Source organism: Papilio machaon, chromosome 2 (assembly GCF_912999745.1).
Source record: "Papilio machaon chromosome 2, ilPapMach1.1, whole genome shotgun sequence".
Lineage (NCBI taxonomy): Eukaryota > Metazoa > Arthropoda > Insecta > Lepidoptera > Papilionidae > Papilio > Papilio machaon.
In genome coordinates, this window is record NC_059987.1 from 859,003 (window position 1) to 884,233 (window position 25,231).

The window sequence follows — 25,231 nt, forward strand, 5'->3', positions numbered from 1 at the left end:
TAAAAAAAAAAAACAATAAAGCTGTCAAATGGCAAAAACTACAGAAGCTTGATATTCGAGTGAGCGAAGAAATTATGACGACTAATTCACTTCATTACTTAAAATCAGTCTCATGAAAAAAACACAATCTATTTTCAGATTTTCATATTGAATCTATTCAAATATGCTGCCAAAGTTTGAATGAGGTACTGAAAAAAAATTATTGGATCAAGTTTCGTCTACCGATACAAGGCTTTTGGCCATCAAACTAATAAATTTTAACTAAATATCAGTTTTTTCGATCCTAAATAAAAAAAGCCATATTGGCAGTTAATGATTTCGCTTGTGACAAATCGATTCTCGTTCATAAAAGGCCGTGTACGATATTAACTTACATTCTTAAACAATGAGAACATTGACATCTTGAAGCATTCAAATTCTATCCGCGAGTACAACATGAAGATCTTAAATAACAACAACTGAGACATACATAACTTCTTTAACTATAGATGGCGCTGTACCTAACACATTAACCAAAACCACAAACACTAAATCCTCTGTTATTTATCTCTCTGCCTTGTTTTATATATCGGAATATATCCTAGAAGGCATAATAATAGATGTTGTTGACTGTGGGCGTGGCTTAGACATATGTGGGCGTGGCTTAGACATATGTGGGCGGGTGTGTTCCAGCCGGGGGCGGGGGCGGGGCGGCGGGCGCGGGCGGTGGGGGCAGCACTCTCGCACCCGGCACATACTGACCAATGAACGACCCGTCCTCAGTGAAACGACCTGGATATACATACAATTATTACATATATTCATACTGCTACCTCGTAAGGTCTACGGATCAGACCTCGCAAGGAGCCAATGCAGTTATATTTATTTATAGAAAGTAAAAAAAAATAGGTCTTAGTATTTAGGTTAAAACAAGCAAAGAAATAAGTCAAAATAAAAAATAAAAAAACAAAAATCATACCTCATGAAAAAAAATAAAACAAACTGGCTGCTCGTGCATAGACAAAAATCGAAGGAGGAATAGACAAGGACGGAAACAAGGACACGTCTAATCTATTCTAAAAATAAATGCAAACCAATAACATAACAAAGCTCGTGCATATAAAATCTTAAAGTAGTAAAACATTCATTGCAACTCTCTAAGTTATTCATCATATATTTTTACAACCTAATAAGGCTTAACTTATTCTGTACTTAAGATATAACCTATAAGAAGAGATTCGTGCAATATTTGCATAGTCAGCGAACGTCGATCTTTATAAATACTATTTCTGAAATAGTAGAATAAAAACCAAGGAAATACTTAAGCATACAAACACTTAAGGTAAAATTTAAACAACCAATTCGAACATTTTATAATCTAAATTTGAGATTATTAAAGTTAAAACATTTAACATTATTTGGAATTTATATTTGAAGTTATCAAATTATTAATGTTTCAATTTAAGAAATTTATGAATTATTAATGACGCCATTTTCATGCACATTTTATTATGGAGATTCAAAAATAGCTGTTATGCTCTATGGAGTGATAAGTTTCAAGACAACACAAGGAAATCGAAAGGTATTGGGTATTGGTGTTTGGGTAGTGGATAGTGGGTATTGGGTAGAGTTCAGACGAGGGTGGCGAAGGCCTGCGAGGCGGAGTCCGGCTGTCCTTGGGGCGGGGGGCGGCGCTTGCGGCCATACTGGCCAATGAATGAGCCGTCCTCGTTCATACCAGCTGCAAACATCATGCATACAGCCAACGCACAACACATAGATACCATGCAACAATGCATAACAAAAAAAAACAAAAAAAAATGTGAGCCGTCATGGGACGCCAGGCAGATATGAAACATCGTGTGTGTACAAATAATATGCATAAAATATTAAATATTATTAATAAAAAAAAATATGAGGTATACATATATATATAACCTCAGTATCGCTTGGCGACCCGTCGCCACGACAAGCGTCGCCACGCCAACAATTCGGTTTACAAGTGAGCCTATAGATGTTTCACATCAAAAAAAAATTACTTATTTTCCTAATGTTTAATCGCTCTAAATTGCCTTTTATAGATCCATAGACATTGAGCTCTGTATTTAAGGTTAACAATTTTAGCTAATTAATTGCTAGGACTTGAAATTCTCAATTAGACATCTTTGGATTAGGATAGACCTAGATCAATGATAGTTGTAGATGTAGATAAAGGACGCAGATGGAATGCTGTAAGCAACGTTTAGTTACCAGTCTCTCCCTCGCCGTACTCCGCCATGGAGTCAGTGTCGCTCTCGGGGCCGGGCTTTGTGCCGCTGCTCATAGAGTGCCGCGACTTGTTGTCCAGTCTGACGTCACAAACATGGAGATGATTCAGTGCAATAAATGTATTAATTTTTATTTTTTAACCGACTTCAAAAAGAAGGAGGTTATCAATTCGTCAATTCAAAAATATTTTAATCGAAAGGAAGTGCTTGCATATGGGTCCCATTTTTTTTAATATATAGTGATATGGCAACAACATAGCATATCAATGTTTGAATTTTGCCCGACTTATTAGTAGGCAAATATAACACAATTTTTTTTTTTACTAAAATCTACTATATCTTACTAATATTATAAACGCAAAACTTGAAATGGTTGGATGAATATTTGTTAGAAGGTATCTCCATAACGGCTCAACGGATCTTGATGAAATTTAGCACAGATAGTGTAGAAGAATACATAGGCTACTTATTAATTTTTTTTTAAATCACGCGAGAACGAAATCGCGAGCGACAGCTAGTATAAATATATATCGAGGGGTGGTGGTTCAGAATCAGGGAATTCTTCTGATTCTGAATATATATCGCAAAAAATGTCGCTTAAAAGAAATAGCCTTTCACCCCTCGATATGTAGTTTTATGATAGTAGTACATACGGGTGTGTGTACTCATGGAAGCCACCGTCAGGATAGTCACGGCGGCCATGTGCGAGCTCGCGGTCGTGCACGTCGTACTTGCCGCCGCGGTTGCGCCGCACCACACACACCAGCACCAGCACCAGCAGCAGGAACGCCAGCGCCAGCATCACGCCGATGAACCACCCAGCTGTCGCCATCTTGTCATCGCGCAATATCATAGGACCGTCTGGAAAATATACACAAATTTATCAATAACAAAACTCAAATTACACGACGACTGCCTTTAATTTTTTGATGTGAAACATCTATAGGATCACTTGTAAACCGAATTGTTTGCGTGGCGACGCTTGCCGTGGCGACGGGTCGCCACGCTATACTAAGGTATACATATATGTATTTTTTTGTGTTTAGTTTATTATATATATAGTATTTAGTTTATATTATATTGAATATTATTTTTTATTATTATTCCACATATTTATTTATTGTCTAATTTTATATATTTTTCTTAATACAAACTAAAACAATATTAAAAAAAACTTGTGAGCCGTAATATATTTATATTATTATACTTATAAATATATTATACTTATATTCACAGGTGGGCACAGTTAATCGAAAAGTTAACTTCGTTAATCGTTAATTCGTTAATTAAAAAATTAACTTCGTTAATCGTTAAAGCGTTAAATTCTCGAAAATTTAACGCAAGTTAAAGTTAATCGTTAACAGTTAACCATACCAAAATTATACATACTAATTTCACAGTTATTGTGGCGACACTTGTTTAAAATAGTAATTTGACTATACATTCTATAACAAATTAGTATTGGAGACAAGTATGAATGCATTATAGTATATTTCATTACGATTGCGGAAAGCCTGTCATTGCAGAGTTCCGACAAATGTCTACCCAAACCGAGGCGCAGCCGAAGGTGAGGGTTGACAGTTGGAACATGTTGTAATGACAGTTCCGCACGTGTACTAAACAACTATTTAAATACAGTTGCGAAAAAATGAAGCAATTTAATAGAATAATAAAAACACAATAAACTCAACTAACTAAAATGTTTGAAAAATGGCGCCAACTGTAAAAGAATACAAACAGAGATTTTTTTTGTTTTCTTCACCCATTCTGGGTAAGCAAAGGGAACTATGCCCAAACGGCAAAGTCTTCAGTAGATTATTTTTATTGATATTAAATGAAAATGAAATTTAATGAGATGAAATAAAATGAAACCTAACCTAATTCATTGAATCAAATCATTAAATCTGATATTCTAACAAATTAGGAACTTCTTTTTAGAAATATTTGCATGAATCATAAAAACATCAATGATTTTTTTTGTAAAAACTTCGTGGTTGGTTTTTTTCTTTTTAATAGACATTATTTTGACAGTTGGGAAAGAGAACGCACGAGTTTGGAAAAGCTAAAGAAAAAGTACGAGTAAAAAATTGTTTTAATACAGTTGCTCAAAAAGGGATTGGAGGGTATTGCAGGGACGAAGAGCGTTCGGAATGTGGGCTATTACATACTCTTGTTTTATATACTCGTAATGAAATATACTATTTCGAACCTTCTTTTGATTTTGTCCTGTTGGTCACGTCTTTCCCGGACGCTCTGATGCATCACATTTGCACGCGAACTTCACATATATCAATTATCAACTCGTTCGTTCACCATTCGAGTCGCCGACAGTCGCCCAACATAGTTGAACTTACGAGCGTGGCGTGGCACGTAATTTAAACAAAATGACAGCACGTCTCCAAGTTTCTAATTTAACGATTAACGGACTTTTTTTAACGGAAGTTGAATTTAACGGAAGTTAACAAAAGCGTTAACACTTTTTGAAGTTAACTTAAAAGTTAATCCGTTAAGCAAAATGTTAACTTCGTTAATTAACGATTAACGGATTAACGAGTTAATGCCCAGCTCTGCTTATATTATATTATACTTATAATATTTTATGCATATTACTTGTACACACACGATGTTTCACATCTGCCAGGCGTCCCATGACGGCTCACAAGTTTTTTTAATGTTATCTATCTACTCTAATAAATACTCACCAATAGTTGTATCAACATCCTTGATCTCACTGGTACTGAAGTACTCTCCATCGTGGGCCGTCACCTTCACCTCATACACCTGCCCTGGCTCCAGGCCTGTCACTATCACATAGTCATCCTCCGTTATCTCATTGGTCTTCAGCCAGTCTGGATGCCCCTTCAACTTGTACCACGCCACGAAGTGAGTGCCAGGATGACCATCCATTGAAGGTATCCACCGTACCAGGATATGAGCTGTCCCCTCCTTAGCGGGCACCGTCATAGTCTCAAAGACTGGAATGTCCGGCTTCGCGTTAACCATGGCTTTAGTGGTTTGTTCCACGTAATACTTTTCTCCTTCACCAGCCTTCGTCTTAGCTCGTATTTCGATCCTGTACTTAGTGTTAGGCTCCAGACCTGCTAACTTTGCGCGGTCAAATTTGGGATCGATTTCCTTCTTCCTCTCTTGTAATGGTCCCAGAGCGGTTCCAGTTACTTTTTGATAGTAAATCTTGTAACCTGTCAGGACTCCGTTCTCTTCGATCGGTTTGTCCCATTTGAGTAGCATAGCCGATGATCCGATGGGGTATACTTCGAATGACTTGACGGTGCCGGGTTTTCCTTCAGGAGTGAGGAAGCTTAGAACTTCACTTGGAGGTCCGTTGAAACGTCCGTTGTAAACTAAGATCCTTGCATTGTTTTTCTTGAAGGGCCTGAACTTGGAGACGAGAGCACTTGATGCGTCGGCTTTAACTAGGATCTCCTTGACTCTGTCCTCCTCCCCGTCGGTCCAGGTCTGGATCTTGTAGCCCTTGAAGTGTCCGCGTACGGAGTCGGGAGACACGGGGTTCCAGCTGAGCAGGGCCGTAGTGCCGGTGGTCACTTGTACTAGGGTAAAGTTGGAGGGCGCCTGTAACGGGGTGTCTTCTCCTGACCACCCGATGACTTCGACGGGGGCTACATTGGATGTTCCTTTAGAGTTGACGGCGATGACCTTGATCCTGTAGGGTTGGAAGGTGGGCGTGTTGGGCACGATGAGCTCGGTGTCCTGCCAGTCGGTGACTTGCTGGTCGCTCCACGGCTGCCCCGTGATGTTGCGCCGCCACGAAACCAGGTAGTAGAAACCGGGACCGTTGTGTTCGATTTGAGGCATTTTCTGAAAAAATCAACACAGAATTTAGTACACAAAAGTAGATATAATAACTTAAATACTCAACAGATATACTGACCGTCCAGGAGATGACCATGTTGGTGGGATCGCGTCCTTTGCCCTCGACGTTGTCTGGGTTCTTGTAGGGCACATCGGGCTGCGTGGTGCAGACGTCGGAGTGCGCGGAGGGCGCCGAGGGCCCGATCTTGTTCCAGGCCATGACGCGGAAGGTGTAGTTGGCCCAGGGGCTGAGCTCGACGGTCCACGAGGTGTCGATGGCGGGCACGTTGTCGCTGGCCACGTCCCACGTGTCCGGTGTGAACGTCGTATTGTACTGGATGGAGAAGCGCAGGATGGGAGCGCGGTTGTCGCCCATCGAGTGCCAGCGAAGGGTGGCCACTTTCTCGTGACATTCGACGCCGTCCAGTGCCGGTGGGTTGGGTTTATCTGTAAGAGATCATTGGTTGCGTCAGTTCGTGTGTGTGTGTAGATGAGGAACGTGAGGGAGGGGAGGTGAGGGGGAGGTCTACTGACCCTGCACTGTGAGCGTGGCCTGCGCGCGCGCCTCGTCTACGCTGGTGCGCGCGATGCAGGTGTACTCGCCGGAGTCGAGCTCGCTGGTGTCGGAGATGAGCAGGGAGTGGTCGTTGGTGACGCGGAAGCGCGGCTGGGCCTCGAAGTCAATGGGCTGGCCGTCGTTCAGCCACACGATGTCGAGCCGCAGCGAGTCGTCCGCGTGCGCGTTGCAGCGGAACGTCGCCGACGAGCCCGCAGCCACCTCGTAGTTATCCGGCTTGTCCGTTATGACAGTGCGCTCTGGAACACATTATGTACTGTGAAATTGCTGTCATCACATATTATATGTCTCTAAGGACTAATTCAACAGTGTTATACTGACTTTTGACAGTGAGCGAGCCGTAGGCAGACTTCTCGCCGAACTTGTTCTTGGCGTAGCACTCGTAGGTTCCGACGTCGGTGTAGGACACATCTCGGATTACAAGATCGCCTTCCGCCGTTATGTTGTACCTAAACCACAAATGTTTTCCAACATTTTAGAAGAACACATTAATACATTCCTGTGGAACTAATGAATTAAACTAAAATATGAATGTGTTAAGCTACTTGATGTACTGACTTTCCTCCGGTGACGTCGACGTCGTCGCGCATCCATTTTACGATGGGGCGAGGTGCACCGAACACGCGGCACTTGAGCACCGCTTCGGAGCCGTCCACCTTGGTCAGGTTCTCCGGACCCTCCTTAATCTCGGGCGGAATCGCTGCAATACACAACTACGTATAATTTTCCCTAATAACGATGAACTCCCAAGTTACTTTCAACATGAAAATGAAGAAGTAATCGCAAGACCTGAGAAACTAACTGCATATTAACTGTAAACGTCCAGGTGAGTAACCTTACTGTTGTTACTGTCTGGTTGACGTAAGATGCATACGGAAGTGACAGTTCCGCTGAGAGCAGATTGCATCGTGGGCGTGCGAAGAGCTCCACAACTCATAAGGATGTCCCAGATACAATTGACGTATCCTACCATTTGCAACTGTTACGTATTACAGTTTAGAAATGCAAGACAACCAATATATCAATCTTATCTTCAGTTCGTATTGTCCTAAATACGTAAAACGTTATTTTTCTCGCTCCATTAGTACGCGCAAACAGATTCGTAAGATTATTTTCGCTGAACACGTTTATCCTGGCTCCAGCATGTCTTAAATGTTAATAGTTAAAACAGCGTGAAATATAATCCTAGACGAAAATAATAATCACATAATATTTACTGTGATATGAACTACTTAACAGATAATCTGTGATATTTAATAATGCGAGAGCACTCGATTGTTCGTGGGAATCGAACCAACACAAATGCGTCATAGTGAGGGGATGTTGGGGTGAGAGCACAATGGCATTCAGGTATAGGTGGCGACGCGCAGTGACGCGGTTCGTACCCGGCCTTTGTGCTTCAACCGACAGCATTTTAATCATGAGTAGGTAAAGAAGGGGATTTGACTTCCTCATCTGTAATCGTGGAACCAAGTATAAAATTTTTAAATGTGAAAACGCTGTCTGAATATACGTGAGTGAGTGAGTGAGTGAAAATTTATATTAACGTAAGTTTTATTAGCTAACGGCACGATTTCACGTAGTGATCCTTTGTGATAAAATTATTCATATATATTGCGGCTACCCTAACGTGAGCCAACCCCTAGGAAAAAATGTTATCGTCTTGGATCCCCTTGCTGGGGTAATGTCAAGGGGTGTTGACCGACGAAGTACGGGTCATTCCACTTCATAATACCAATTTTCAAGAAAATTGTACAGCCAGCTATATGTGAAGAGGGTGTATTATCTTGCTCGAGTGTACTACAAATATTTTGCCTACTTTGTAAATTGTCCCTTCTTTACTTTTGTCTCTAGCGTTTGCTCAAAAACTGAATTCGATTTAAAGATATTTATTTCGCAAAAAAAGAAAACCTTTCTTTATTATACATGTTATCTAAAATAAGACAACCTTATGAACCGTTAGTTTCCCTGACAATATCCCTGTAATTATCTTTGACAAAACATAGACAACATTTTGTTTTGGTTCGGGGATTTTAGTCTCTTTAGTAATATTAAAAAAACATCCTGGTATTTTTTGACAATACTAGGGTTGAATTGGAGTAGCATTTCCGAAGTATAAAATACGTCCCCTTGCACATAAAAACGAAACATAAATCCTACAACCGTACCCTGCACAAATCTTTCTATACCCAAACATATAACATTAAAAAAGCCAAACAAAAAAACTTCTGCATTGCAACAATTTGTATAGGATCAATGAACTACATTGTGCTTTTGTAAACGCATCTATTTTTTTTTTTTGAAAAAGCAGTAAAGCAGATGTCAAATCAGGGCATAGCAAAATCAACTTTAACATCTTGATTTTAACGTTCAAATCTGATCATTGTACAAACTTTTGGTATGATTAATTGTAACTGACAGATATTGTTATAGTTTACCGTGCCAGCAGTACGAAGTGGCTGTTAGGATACAGGAATAACCATTTTAGTTCAGTCCAGTAAGGATATGACCAATTAATTTTTATTTAGGACGATATTGTACGAGGTTATTGCGTGTGTATTCGTTGCGTGACATATTTAAGGCTTTCAAACAATCTCAACACACAACCGAATTGCACGAACACATCGTCTTTGATGCAGTCCTTGACAATTGAGGCGTTTCTTTATGATTTAGAATTAAAAATCGCTATTCTAAATATAGACTCACTAACTGTCGCCCGCGACTGTGTCTGAGCGGGATTTAAAAAAAACTTAATTTGTAGCCTATACGTTCCTTTCAGACTGTGTTTTACATCTATGCCAAATTTCAGCGAGATCCATGCAGTCGTTCAGGAAATACCTTCTAACAAACATCCATCCATCCATCCATACGTCCATCTAAACATTCGCATTTATAATATTAGTAAGAAGCAAGACAAAGAACTAGAAACAAACTAACACTCACTAAATACCAACTACCTATATACTTACATTCCTCTCACTGGCATAACATTGTTAAGAGTTATTTAAATTTATATTAAAATTAAATGCAATTCACCTTTTCACTAGTTATTTATATTTCAAATTAGTGTCAAATAGAGCTCCATACAAATCTGTATGAATAGCAAAGTCAACATGGTATGCAAATGTGACATTTTGTAACGTGAAATGAATGGTATGAGAATTTGTGCGTATCTTTTCATCCGCTTCTCTCCGCTGCTGAAGAGTGCTTTGTTGACATTACAAGAGCTCACGTAATTACTAAGGAAGTGAACACATCGCACACTTAATTTGAACTGTATGAAGTTTGAAACTTAAAGTGTAACGACACACTTGATATTGTGAACAGCGTCAGGATTTTCATTTCCTAAGCTATTTTAACGGCATAACTTTACTTACTAACGTTACTATAATAATAATATTGGTGAAAATTAAAAGAAAAGAACATTAAAGTGACATATTTTTTAGCCGACTTCAAAAAGAAGTAGGTTATCAATTCGACTGAATTTTTTTTTTATGTGTGTTACTGCGAATCTCCGCCCCTGGTGGTCCGATTTTGATAAAAATTATTTTAATCGAAAGGAAGTGCTTGCAGATGGGTCCCATTCTTTTTTTTTTTTAAATAACTAGAAGACTAGTAGATTTTGTAAGAATCTATAGCATCTTTTTGCTAGAGTCATTATTGCCCACAAAGGGGCGCGGTAGTGCACTAGACTAGCGCTTAGACGTAACTTACACTCAAACGTAAAGACCTAAAAATAATATAGTATACTCACATTGCACATTTATATAGACGTCCTTGTAGACATAACCATTAGAGTTGGTTGCGTTACAGCCGTAGTTTCCTGTGTCCTTCTTCACGAGGTCGGTGATGATGATAGAGTTGGCTGTGACTTGGCGACGTGCGTTAGGTTCCGCCTGCTCAATGGGCTTGCCGTTGTGTACCCACGAGATCTGGGGCTCGGGCGTGCCCCCCGCACGGCAGTTGATCACCGCCGTCTCCCCTTCAGCCAGGTTCTGGAACTGCGGCTCCTCCGTGAAGAATGGTGCAGCTGGAATACAATGTGATGATTAGTTATGAATAATTAATTCTCTTGTAAAAAATAAAATTCGTAGAAAGGCTGACTAAAAATGTATTAAATACATTTACGTGAGCATTTTTGAAAAGAATGTATGTATGAGATTTATGCGTGCGTTCAGTAGCGTGCGAACAATTAACAAAACGGACACGTGACATTGGGTCGCGTGTCCACCGCAATTACCAGTCGCACAGATATTACTGGAACAACGCTGTGTTCATAGCAAACCTCTTTACAACTTTACACAAATATATTGTCATCATTTTACACTGTTAATTTTGTACTATTCAAATGTAAAAATGCACATCATTATACTGAATTATAAGAAAGAAAAGATGGATTTGCAGACTAATGCTTGTGCGAACGGGAATAAGGACGCGTCGCGTGTCTCAATACAAACGGGACATCTAAATTGCATGACGTCAATGTACTAAGGACGTGGTACATGTTGCATGAAAATTGTATGCAAGTATATTATGTACTTTAAAAATATTTAATCTGCTACGATTTAGTCTTACGTCGCAATCTGTAGTAAGCACTTACAATAGACACTGTCTAAGAAGAGTAAGATTTTATACTAATCAGTATTTATCAAGAGGTGTGAAGTACATACATACCTAATAATGTATTTAATTTTCAATTGATTAATATGAAAGAAGCAATTAGAACACATAGGCTACTTATCCGTGTTTTTTTTTAAATTGCGCGCAGACGAAGTCGCGGTAGACAGCTAATCAAAAATATAAAATCATTAAGCACATCTTCCAGTGGAAATTAAATTTTTTACTTTATTGGATTAAGTCAACACATTTCGATTTACTGGCCATTCAAAGTGATTATACGAAAAAAAAGTAAAACAAATAGAAAATAAAAAAATAATTAATGAACACAACGTATTAATCTCCACTACTTTTGTTATAATTATTACCCTAGTTAAAAATAAAAACCACGCCAAAAAGTTTTCAAATGAAAAATGTAAAGGAAAATTTCATTGAAAGTAATAAATAATGCATTTCAGTTGACATCATAAATTTAAAAGCGAGGGAAAGAGCCAAAAGAATACAGCTCTTGAATTATAATCGTTGGAGGGTTGTGTGGTGGAATCCAGCCAAATATCTCCGGTGCGACAATTAACAACAGCAATTCCTGTTGACCCACTGGACTCTCTTAAATCACTTACGAGTACTTAATGTTACCGAATTGCAATTCAAAATGTGTACAGTTTTCTGTGAACAGACTGTAAATCTGTTTCTAATTAACATTAAAAAATAATTCTTATAAAACATCACGTCACATCTTTATAACTCATTTCTTTTCTCTATTTTTTTTGGTAAATCTGAAATTATAATGTCTTAAAAGCTTCACCTTACTTATAATATTACTAATATTATAAATGCGAATGTTTGGATGGATATTTGTTTGAAGGTATCTTCGGACCGGCTCAACGGATCATGATGAAATTCGGCATAGAAGTAGACCATAGTGTGAAAGAACACATTGGCTATTTATAATTTTTATTCATATTCCGCGCACGGAGTCGCAGACGAATGCTCGTTTTTAATATAAGTATACTAAAGATTGATTAATAATAAATTGAATTAATAATTTAACTACCAGAAGTACCTTATTTATATACGAGTATACTTTTATATTTATTTTATATATATATATATTAGGGTGATTCAAAAAAAATTTTTAATTTTTTTTTTTAACCGATACCCTCTCAAATGTTTCTATTTGATATAAAAAAAATTCTCACCAAACCCGAGCCCTATAGCTCAACTCTAAGGGGTCGCTACTGTTTTTTTATTTTCTCATTTAATTAACATGGGAAAAATCGTTTTTTGTTTTAAATTGAATTTACACATAATTAACGCAATTTTTTATAAAAAACGATTTTATATTCTTAAAGTAGAGTCTTCGAGCTTTCCAAAACTCTATTACAAAGTACAATTATCTTTACATAAAGACTAATTACAGCTATTTAAAAATCACTAAATTTCGAAATTTGAAAAATGCTTGGAATTATTTTTTTTTTTGCACAATCCTCAAAATTTTTACTTAATCTATTAGTAAGCATTGAATTTTTATATATTACAAATTTCGAAATTTGAAAAATGCTTGGAATTATTTTTTTTTTTGCACAATCCTCAAAATTTTTACTTAAACTATTAGTAAGCATTGAATTTTTATATATTACAAATTTCGAAATTTAGTGATTTTTAAATAGCTGTAATTAGTCTTTATGTAAATGATAATTGTACTTTGTAATAGAGTTTTGGAAAGCTCGAAGACTCTACTTTAAGAATATAAAATCGTTTTTTATAAAAAATTGCGTTAATTATGTGTAAATTCAATTTAAAACAAAAAACGATTTTTCCCATGTTAATTAAATGGGAAAATAAAAAAACAGTAGCGACCCCTTAGAGTTGAGCTATAGGGCTCGGGTTTGGTGAGAATTTTTTTTATATCAAATAGAAACATTTGAGAGGGTATCGGTTAAAAAAAAAAATTAAAATTTTTTTTTGAATCACCCTAATATATATATATATATATATATATATTTTTATTTTATTTTTATTTTATAACACGATTCGATATTCCAAATATACAATCTACAGATATCTTTGTATCCACAAATGTTCGACGCACATTTATGTATATAAATATACGAATTATACGGACGTCGTTTAACGTCCCAAGGGGCCTAATTACTACGATATATACGACGCTACACAATCCTGCCGCTTCAATAACGTGACTCGGACATAAGTCGGGACGTGGATACAATTCCTAATGTATATTACGTACTCAAGAAAAAATCAGGAAAGTGTCAAATGCTTATAAAAGAATAACTTTGATAATACACTGTCAAAGTTGAACCATTACTTTAAAAAAAATATTGTTTTAATTTCTAACTATTTTCATTTTATGATGATTATTTAAATGGATAAAAAAATATTTTAGTAATAGTTAATATTTTCTCAGATCGAATCAGACCGTATTGTGGTAAACAAAACAGTTATGCCAATTCGAGTTTTTTTTAAACGTCCACCATCGACGTCGTCGTGTGAATGTTTTAATGGCTTCAAATTCAAATTTCATTGAAACCATATAAGCGTGCTAATTACCTATTTCATACACCACTGGTCAATAACATTACTCACAACGGAACCCCAAGTCGAGGAAGTTTATTCCCTACCCATTTTTTTATATATCGACGCTGGAAAGCGTAAACGCTGTAACCCCGAAAGTATGAACTTTACAGGAGAGCCAAAATACTTTCGGAATTTTAGAAAAAAAATCATAACTCGTGAGCTGATACGCCTACAAGCATGCAGTATTTAGCAATGTTGTGTAGTTTGTGCTAACCTATAATAAAATCATTATCGTTCGTTCGTAAAACATATTTTCGAGTTTTCAAGGGTTACAGCGTTTATGCTTTCCAGCGTCGATATAAGCTAAGGGTTAAACGCTAAGACGCTCATGGACATTCGCAACACCAGAGGAACTATTGACGCGTCCCTCTCCTTTTTAGGATCAAGAAGTAAGCCTCTATTTGACCCTAAGTCGTAATGGTTTGGAAATCCTACTTCGGTTAAGTATTTAACGCTCACAACGTCATTAGATCGAACACTGCCATAGCAACATATATTTTAACTCTGACAGTTTGCTGTACGATATTCGAAATCAAATGGATTGCAAATTTATTTCTGTGTCTATATATTAACATATGACGTGTGGCACATTGGCCGAAATAGTCCATGTGTATAGCAGTTAGCGCACTTCCTCGGCAATTGAATTACGACCGCATACCACAATGCACACCACCCTACACGTACGCACGGACAAATGTACGTCCATATGTTACCTATACGTCTAACATTGCACCTTTAGTAGCCAACGTGGCTCCAACACAGTTAATCGATCCGGAAATCGAAGACCTATGCCAATAGAATTACATAAAAAAAACTAAAGTTTTACGATGTATGTATAAAAAAATCCACCATATTGGTGAGTCAATTCCTATCCAAGTTGTCTATCGTGAAAATAAAGTTGGGAGTTGCTATTGAAATACGTAATGTAAGCTTCATCTGACATACGAGACGCTAAGCGTTTGTATGATAATGGATGTTGGTTCTCGGCGTTTACTCCGCTATTTCGCGTAATGGCGTCGCTGAGATTCTTGCACATGGCAAAGATGTTCCGGTGTAAAGCATTCAAAATTATGTTTTATTCATGTTGCATCTAAGCATAAGAACGTAAGATCTTTGTGATGTTGTTTGTCATCATTTGCCTATAGATTACTAGCTGTCGCCCGTGAATCTGTCCGCGCACAGTAAAAAAATTTTAATAGAGGTGTGCAGAATAGATAATAGCCGATTCTCAAATCCATATAAAATTTCATAGAATTCGGTCAAGCCGTTTCGGAGGTATATGGTAACTAACATTGTGACACGAGAATTTTATAGGTTTTTAGGTTTACTTTACAGTGTATTTCTCATGAACGTAAGAAAAAAGACGTCTATCCTCTTAATGGTCACCTAACATAAGGTGGACCCAGATGGAGTCTTTCTGCCGATGATCTGCCGACTCAAAGATGACTTAAGCAGTTCTCAAGTGTATTGTGTATGAGTTACTAAGTTACTAAGGGTAACTTTTAAATTTGGTAGAGTTAAGGTAACCAATTAGCTAATTTTGTCAATGAGATCAACAAGTTTGTGCTTACCCTCAACATTGAGCTGTATGGAGTATGTCTGCGCGGTGCCAACGCCGTTGCTGACCTCGCAAGTATACGTGCCCTGATCTTCGTACCCTGCGCGTCTGATCACCAATGTCTTTCCATAGTTGTCCTGTGTGATGCGCTGAGATGATAGAATACGGCTGCCGTTCTTCTTCCATACTATTTGAGGCAGTGGCCTGTAAATAAAGCTTGTGTTTTAACAAGGGGAATCGTATTGGAAGAGTGAATATTTAATTTTTTAACACTAGTCTAGGATCCATGTGAGTTATCTTGTAGTTAGGTATATCAGGAGTACAAAATATAGTATGACGAGTGCCTACACAAAAATAGAGAACGGGTGTTATAATCTATACACATAAATGACGGCCATGACGAATGGGTCGACGGCTAAAAATGAATCATTGATTATTTTCTGACAAGCGCTCGAGGTATTAGGAAACTAATGAATTATTAATTGGGCGTATATAACTTGCCATGTTCCAAAACACAAAAGAATTCATGACAACAAAATACGTAGATATATAAAATCTTAGCTTTCATGAGTGGAGATATAACATATGTATATCAAAATTAAATTTCATTATATGTCATGAAAATGTAATCACGAGAGGACCCCAGCAAATAATGTCGCAGGTAACAACAAGTCAATTTTCTATTGACATTCTGTGACCATTTGCTGATTTAATCCGTGTTATGTAAAGAGTTATTATTTTAAAATTTTGTTCAGTGTAAAAATATCTTATCCTTAAACAGTTTTATTCTGAACATATCTGATTAGAAAGACTTATAAAATATAAAAAAACAAATTTCCTATAGAATAAGTAGCCTATGTGTTCTTCCAGACTATGATCTACATCTATGCCAAATTTCATCAAGACCCATCCATCCATCTAAACATTCGTATTTATATAAGTTGAGTAAATTATGTAAATTGATTTTAATGATAAATAATTCATAGAAACATAATTACAATGCTAACAACTGTATATTTAGTAAACTTACAAACATTATATACATTTGTAAAATATAAAAATACGTATACACATGAACAATTGTGTCATCGTATCCATCTATTAATATAACTGACAGTATTACGTAATAACTGACAATTACGGACACTACCCCAGTGACCCGAGGTCGACTGTCCCAGTGTGGGCCAGCTGCACTTCAAAATCAATACTAACGTGCACTTAGCGATTATAATGACGTCATAGGTATTGTTGTTTATTACGTCACAAGGACTAACGGCTTTTGATTGCCGTCGTCGGACCTCCATGGAAAGTCGTTGCGATAGACCGCTATTGCAAGGAAAAATTACACAATTTTTATTCTAGTTGATGACTACGAAAGATTTTAAATTAGTGAATATTCAAGACTAAACGCACAATAATTTAACACTAATCTAAAATTATGTCAAAAGCTGTATTGATCGAAATTCCCAGGAAAATATAGGTCATGATGCTCTTGTTAGAACTAGTGCAAGGTTCAATGAAATTAGGACAACTCTGAAATTGCTAGTTAGCTTTGCAAACTTTAATACTAACAACCAATATTGTTATAAAAAAACACAGTGTTACGGAGAAAAAAAAAATGTATACTCACGTTCCACCATAAATGCAGTAGAGTTCCACCTTCTTCCCGCGCCACGCCTTCTCGACCCTTCTAGAAGTATACTGACGGACAGGCTCGTGTTTATTCAGTGCCGGCGACAGGCCCGTCTGCTGCACCTCCAGGTACACCTTATTGCCTAGCTTGTACTCGTTACGGAAGACAGACTTGGCGGCGCAAGTGTACGCGTAATCGTTACTAGCGTCGAATCGAGTTACGTTCGAGAACCAGAGGTTACCCTCGGGATCGAGCGTCATTCGTGAATTGTTTATGGTTTTGAGCTGTCCCTGGTCTCCTTGCAACATCCAGTAGACGTTGGGGCTGGGGTGGCCATCGGGGGGTTCGCAGGTAAGCTTGAAGGGAAAGCCTTCCTGTGCGGTGATTGTCTGCTGAGGGCCATCCGCCTCCTTGAACGAGTTGAGTTCGGCTTTCCGCACGAAGACGGAGTTCGAGGTGGCCGTGCCCCACTCGTTGTAGGCGAAGCACTGGTACTGGCCGAGGTCCTCGTCCCGGGGCTTGCTGACGACCAGCGTGCCTCGCCCCGGCTGCTGAGAGATTCGCGTGTCGTAGCTCGAGTATTCGAAAGGTTTGCCGTTTTTGATCCATCGGTACCTAGAGACAAAAAAGTGACATTAGTTAATGTCAATACTTCGATAACAATAAAATTCTTAATTTAGTGTGTTCCGACTTCTACGACTAAAAATAAACTGAATCCGTGATTTTTGTAATGTTCTTTGGATTAAGTGTAAGTGCTTTTGTCTTAATTATAGTTCCCTAGATAAAAGTATAGGAAACTATTAATAAGGTATTGATTTTTTGAAGTGGTTTTTGATTACTATTTTGCATGCCAGCAACGACCTTGCATAAGATTTTGCACCACACACCTATATCATACATGCGGAAATTGACTATTTTTCACCGTAGTACGTTTACCTTAATACCTTTATAATTAGTTTTATTTTCAGGTCAGGTCATGTCAAACCAAAATTATGACAAGGTCAGCAGACTATACCCAGGTCAACTAACCTAGACTAGCCAATTATAGACATGTTGAATGCGTTAAATACAGGTACCCCAACTTGGACAATACTAAAAAATATTTCATACTTATGGAACTAGTATACTCGTTTGTATAAGCGATCGGAAGTGATTCGCGGTAGTTATGGCGTTTATTAAGAGAGATGACGTCAGATGGAAGCGAGTACAGACGACCGTTAGGACAAGTTTCTCATCGATACTCCGCTTGGTGGCATGTCGGCCGCGGACCGTTCCAAAGACAAAAAGAACGTATCGCTGTCACATGTATGACGAACATTTATAATTAAGTAGTATAATAGGACATCACTACAATATATTACCTATTACAAAGCACTTTTCGTATGCAGGTTCATTTAATAAACCTTGAGATTACATTAGCGTGCAGAAATCGATAGATTTACGAAAAAACAAATACATTTTTATAGAGATATATTCGTAAGAGATACAACTCTTTTTATCGGATGTTTAGAAATATAGTTAACACTAGCGAGTGTTAATTGAAATAAAAGTTCTAACTCCATCGAAGCTGTGCAACAAATCTTATCTGTAACACTTTATAAAGCTGGTCGATCAAGTTAGGGAAAGTAAGGACCAGTCGCCATTTCCGTGTTAACTCCTACTTTTACACTATAGTACATAAGCATAATAGTCTTCTTAGAAGATATATAGGTTAAAAACTTTAGTTATGTAAGACTATATACATAAACTGAACGAGTATATGAAAACTGATCGCTACTTTATCTCTCAAAATTGGTCAAGTAGATAGAAACAAGAGTTTGATGGCATCTAGTTAGAGAACAGATAACGGACACATCCCTCTCGTATCATCCTTATGTTCACTTTGTCTAATCTTAACCTCATTTACAGTCAACAGTCGTTACATATCTAGGCGAAATAGATGTACGTAGTATACGATGTTATGATGTATGTAGAATATTTGTACTGAACTAAAGCATCTAATATTGCCTCTTGATTTCAATTTTCTTAAAATCTGGTAAACCTAATCATTCATTGTACTTGTAACATTATATTATTACATATACGTATGTACTTTAGATCAGTTAAAACAACGGCACTATGACGTATTTACCCGCATGCACTAGTTGTGCACCAATTGTGTCATAATGTGTTAACATTTCCGAGTTCAGCAACGTCTCTGTGAATGCCCTGACTCATTGGATGCTGGCTGATTCACGAATGATATATGACCACTGGCTACATCAAATACGCAAATACATTGACCGCCTCTGATATTACTCTGACTATAAAATAATGATAAGGGTTTAATTTATGTCAGGGATAACATAACTTCGATAATTTATTTTAAAATAGAAATGTAATAGCCATCCTTGAAGATTTTATGTTATAAAAATGGCCAGTATCATTCTAAGCTTGGCAAAGCTTTTAGACTCTTTATATTTTTTTGTGGCAATTTTGTTAAAATTTACACAAGCAGAATAACAGCGACATATGAAACATTTCATTGTAGACCTTAAGTCAAGCCGGGGATAATATCGTCGTAAAAACGGTTGTAACACATTCAACAAAGTTCTACGAATTGTGTAGCCACAAAATCGATACAAGACAAGTAAGTCAGTTAATGTTAAGGCATGGAAGTTAAACTTCAAAGCAACTACATTGTATAATTACTTGCTTTCTTATTATAATTATAATAATAAAAAATAGATTTATTGCACACCTGTACCTTCCTTAATGGTACATTAATACATTTCATTTGAAAGTTCAGTGACTTGTCAAGGATTTCCATGAAAACATTGCTTTTCACTGTAACAAATTCTCAGGGGGTCAATGGGGCAGGGACCGGGCGCTATGGCTCTTCACAACGTGAAATAAGTACGCCTCCGGTTATACTGACGGTACTCACTCAATACCGACCAGTTTTGATCTCTGCAATTACTGTACGCTGTTTATTTAGGCGTTTGATTTGGAGAGGGATTTAAAAATACGCATGAACAATTTCAGCAGTAGGGGTTATTTAAAAATGTAAATTTTAGAAATATACTACGAGCATGTGTTACAATTTGATTTAATTTGAAAGCCTATTCAAGGAGGATCAATAGGTGCATCGCTATCGAACAAATCTATGAACAAGTGGCACAACATAAAATATTAGAAAGCTTAAGGTTCAGTGCCGATAGGTATGGCTATTATTAAAAATTATAAAACAACTAGCATGTAGCATTTATCCGCACATATAAAAGCAATCATAACCTTCCAAATATAAAAGCAATTCAACTACCATCAGTGGAAAACTTTCCAGACGCTGCTCGATCATAACATGCTCGTGTTCTCATCAATAAAACTTATAAATAAAACATACTAACACAATTCACATTCATAATTTACAATCTGTATCGACACAACATTTCTAAAACAATTTTTCAGATCTTCTATCTATATATATAAAAGAAAGTCGTGTTAGTTACACCATTTATAACTCAAGAACGGCTGAATCGATTTGACTGAAAATTGGTGGGCAGGTAGCTTAGAACCAGGAAACGGACATAGGATAATTTTTACCCCATTTTCTATTTTTTATTCCGCGCGGACGGAGTCGCGGGTAAAAGCTAGTTATTAATAACTGCTTGATGAACAAACCAAATTAAATATCAACACCAATCGGATATTAAAGCATTAATTTTTTTATCAAAACTAAGCCTCAAAACTTAGTTAATAAGGAAATATTTAAATATCCACATTTTAAAACTAAAACTTTAATTATTCAAACTTTTCGGTTCGACCATAGACAATAGACGAAAACTTCATAAAGCATAAAAGCTCCTCATTGTATTGCCATCACTTTTGTCTTCAACTGGTGCAATGGAATAAATGCTGCAAGCTACCATAGACATTTTCACACTACTATTGTTCCAAACCCATTGCCATTTTATTAGGGGAGTCTGTTGTTATATGAAATATCCTAATTGAAAAATATAAATTATTTAACCTTACGTGTTTCGTAATAATATTGAAACTTGATACACTTGATAAAAATGCTATTTTATAAAATTATTTTTACATCTTCTATTAACTTATAAAAAACAATAAAATAAAAAAAATAGAATTTTATGTTTCCATATCATTATTAAAACTAATTACAACAGTAGATATTTTTGGGGAAATGTGATAATTTCGGGCTAAGTAATTACGTTGCCTCGCCTCGTGGAAATTTTACTAAATTACATTTTCAAGGCAGTCGTAAACAAAATTATAAAACACAAAAGAGAGAACAAAAGATTATAAAACAAGATAAAATTTACAACAGAACTAAAATCAATTCACAAAGGAACATATGAACTAGTTTCTGTAAGTAAATCGTTACGAACTTGCAACCCAATTTGACATGAGTAAAAAAATCGATAACTTGTATAAAAGTACTACTATAAAATGATGTTAAATTTAATGTAAATAATAAGTTAATGTAATCTATCTATATATATAAAAGAAAGTCATGTTAGTTACACTATTTATAACTCAAGAACGACTGAATCGATTTGACTGAAAATTGGTGGGCAAGTAGCTTAGAACCAGGCAACGGACATAGGATAATTTTTACTCCGTTTTCTATTTTTTATTCCGTGCGGACGGAGTCGCGGGTAAAAGCTAGTTTAATATAAAAAAAATATTATTAACCATCGAACCTTTTGTGAAGATACAAGTAAAATAAATCAGATAAAATTCAACTAATAGATAAGGATAAAGGCATATGCATTTATTATATACCACGACTGGTGAAAGTCTAGGAAGTGGTTTAACGAGCAAGTCTAAGAGGCTTAGTATCAGTTTACGTGTAGGGCCCTCGAGTGAGTCGGGGGAGGTTCGAGCCTTTTCACCACATTACTTCATGTGGAAGCGTAGCCGCTGCGACTAGCTCAAACAACCCCTAAAACCCCCCTCCCTACCCTACACGCAGACTGCGTCACAGACACTTCTATAATTATATGACAACTTTAATGAGTTAACTTCATCTATACATTTACAAATATTATATGATATGGTACAGTCAAAGTCAAAATTCTATTCCCATTTATGATCGGATACCGCTATGTAACTATAATTTAGTACGAGTATGTCATGGCAAGTTTTCGACCGCGACTGTACCTTATGACCACAGTAAAATGCAATAGTTAATATTTTCTTCTGTTCATGAGCACACCGGTACGACCTTTAAGTAGATTATAAATGTACATAAGTTGTATAGTTGAATGTATACACACATACTTATCTATCTTATATATATATAAAAGAAAGTCGTGTTAGTTACACTACATATTTATAACTCAAGATCGCTCGAACTGATTTAGCTGAAAATTGATGGGGTGGTAGCTTAGAACTAGGAGACGGACATAGGAACTTTTTTATCTTGTGTGCATTTTTTTTATTCCGCGCGGACGAAGTCGCGGGTAAAAGCTAGTTGGTGAATAAAGAATCTTGTTCATCTGTATTAAGACCCTCATACATTATAATAAATACAGATGGAATGGAAAATGGTTATTTAAAGCATTTTGTAGACATCAAACATAAATAAATCAATGTTTAAAACTTATTTTATTCATATGAAATTATCTCAATAAAATACAAACTTGATGATGAATAACAAAGCTTTGAAGTTGAAATGAAATCATACGCTTTGCAGATATTCACTGACCTTTTGCGTGAACATTTACAGCTCATGATATCACTGTTTTTAATAAACAACGTTTTGTTTAATGTTTCATAATTTAAAAATATATCTTCAATTTGTTACTTTTAAATAATAACTAAGCAAGGGCAAAGGCCATAAATTTGAAATCCAGAAATTGCAATGAATTTTAATGATAATTTGTTTTAAATAAAAATTAAATTAATATTTAATATTTTTTTTTTATTTTTATTGTCTAATTCTAATACCTATTTTTTAAATAAAATTATAACATATTTTTTCAACCAGTTGTCGCCATCGCCCGCTACTCAGTCCGCAAGGAATTAAAAATTAACTTTTACTCGCATTTATAATATTAGTAACAATATTACATTCTTTTTTATAGTTCAAGAGTTTAAATGCAACTTCAATCTCGGTCAATTAAAATCGCTTTAAGTTTTATTATCTTGAGTCATCGAGGGGCCATACTAGCGCCTCAACCGACCAGTTTGTCGAGCTCTTTATTTAGAAGTGGTACCAACAAGCAAGCGACGCATCTCGGCATCTTCCGGCCCACGTTTCGGAATGCATGTTTGAGCAACGGTTAAATTGGCGAACATGTATGACGTCACAAGTTAACTTTTTATTTAAAGTTAAAATTAATTTCCAAAAACATGACAACAATTTTCAGTAAGAAAAAAAAACCTTTAATTCCTTTCAATTTATTATAGTTGTCTCATCTATATACTAAGCTTAAATTGCCTGTGATAATACAGCTTCAAAGATAGACCGTAATTTTTAATGTCTACGACAAAACGGAACAATGTATTCAGCGAGCGTGGTCTGAGCAGACGACTACTGGATGCATAAGTAACGAATGCATCGCCCTCACCGTCCCCGATGTAAGGACATTGTTACGTAAACGCAAACAAAGCTGTTAACCGTGATTTTGCACTGCCAAATTCACATAAAACATACGACAGTGCGAACCCACAATAAGCTGTGCTGCGACTACTTGCTTCAATACAATGTAAACAAATTATTCAAGTGCATCTGCATGACGTCATTTCGAGATAGGGCAAGGACATAACTGATGTTTCTTTGGATTGGTTGGGTAATAATTACCCAGACCGTGGCAATGACGATTTTATAAACTTTACTGATTTGGGACGACGAAATGCCTACTTTAGAATACTGTCTCAACGGTTACCAACAGAAAATATACATATAAATTATTATAATATAATATTAGTATGATTGAACCAACGGTGAAAATTAATAGCGTTATTATTCATCGAATTATTTAACGACGATGACCAGTAGGTGTCTTAAAGACGTTTAATATAAACACGTGCCCCGACCTCGGCCGCACATTAGTCTGAGCCCTTCACACGAGACCAGTCCGAGGTGATGACATCAACGCGACGAGTTCGATTCTATTTCTGCCGCTTGACACACCTTGTTGTTGGTAACAGCACGCGCAGTTCCATGAAAATGGGTCGGCTGTATGTGATCTTAACACCGGGGTAAAGATATACCACACTTATTGACTATTATTACTAGTGATGCAACGGAAGTGTCTTACCGGAACCAGAAACGGAAACAGATGTCAAAAATAAATTTTAGCAGAAACGGAAACGGAAACGGATGCGGAAGCAGAAGTGTAAATAATAATAAAAAACATATTTATAAAAATATTTTTTTGGTAAAAACAGTTTGTATTCGTTTTTAATTTATTAAGGCATTGGATATCGGTGTCCTTTAGCCTTCAATGTATGTATTTTTACTGCGCTGCAATAAGTTAAAATACGCGTTTTTTAAATTTATTTTCAGGAAACAAAATTACACTATTTACAAATTAAAGTTCGCCAAACCACTCGTGTTGACAAACGACAAATATATTTCTAACTATAAAATGATAATGATATATTACATGGTTATCACTTATTCAAAAGTACATTTAATAACTTGTAAGTATGAAATAGTCACATTTTGCCAGTTGTCAAATTTTATATGGACAACAACTAGACAGTTTACTCCAGCAAGAGAAACTGATTGTTTCAAACAGCAGCAGAAAATATTACGCGCTTAAATTCACAAAATAGTACGTAAACAAACAAATGCGACAAGTGTCGAAAGGCCGCGCACGGACTGCCCGTCTCGCGCCGCGCATTTGGATCTCTCAGCCGTCGTAAAGTTCCGTTTTATATCCGTTATAAAAGTTGCGGAAACAGAAGCAGAAACGGATGTTGAAAAGCACGCGGAACTTCCGCACTTGCGGAAACGGAAACAGACATCCGTTGCATCACTAATTATTACACTCTTGACATACATTTGAGACATAGTAAGACCGTAAATGGGTTCATTAGTAATGTTATTTACTTCGTATTCACTCATTCCCCGTAGTCCTATTATCGAGAAATGTTAAATAAACATTTAATAAATAAATATTTATTTAAAAATAAAAGGATATAAAGAGTTTGCTTAC

General features: G+C 36.5%; 1 protein-coding gene across 2 annotated transcripts in view; it reads right to left on the minus strand.

Annotated features, from left to right (window-relative positions):
- LOC106716072 (neuroglian) overlaps window positions 1-25,231 on the minus strand; it is a 31,231-nt gene continuing 6,000 nt past the window's right edge. Inside the window, exons 3-14 of one of the 2 annotated variants that reach the window (XM_045681003.1) lie at window positions 17,058-17,675; window positions 15,441-15,631; window positions 10,409-10,684; window positions 7,213-7,354; window positions 6,976-7,103; window positions 6,612-6,893; window positions 6,157-6,524; window positions 4,949-6,083; window positions 2,900-3,107; window positions 2,230-2,327; window positions 1,663-1,720; window positions 1-776 (exon numbers count right to left, since the gene is read on the minus strand). In XM_045681003.1, coding sequence (XP_045536959.1) covers window positions 644-776; window positions 1,663-1,720; window positions 2,230-2,327; window positions 2,900-3,107; window positions 4,949-6,083; window positions 6,157-6,524; window positions 6,612-6,893; window positions 6,976-7,103; window positions 7,213-7,354; window positions 10,409-10,684; window positions 15,441-15,631; window positions 17,058-17,675 — 3,637 coding nt within the window. In that variant the 3' untranslated portion in view covers window positions 1-643. Of the gene's footprint in view, window positions 777-1,416; window positions 1,721-2,229; window positions 2,328-2,899; window positions 3,108-4,948; window positions 6,084-6,156; window positions 6,525-6,611; window positions 6,894-6,975; window positions 7,104-7,212; window positions 7,355-10,408; window positions 10,685-15,440; window positions 15,632-17,057; window positions 17,676-25,231 lie in introns of those variants that run through there. The other variant, XM_045681001.1, reaches the window with a different exon arrangement.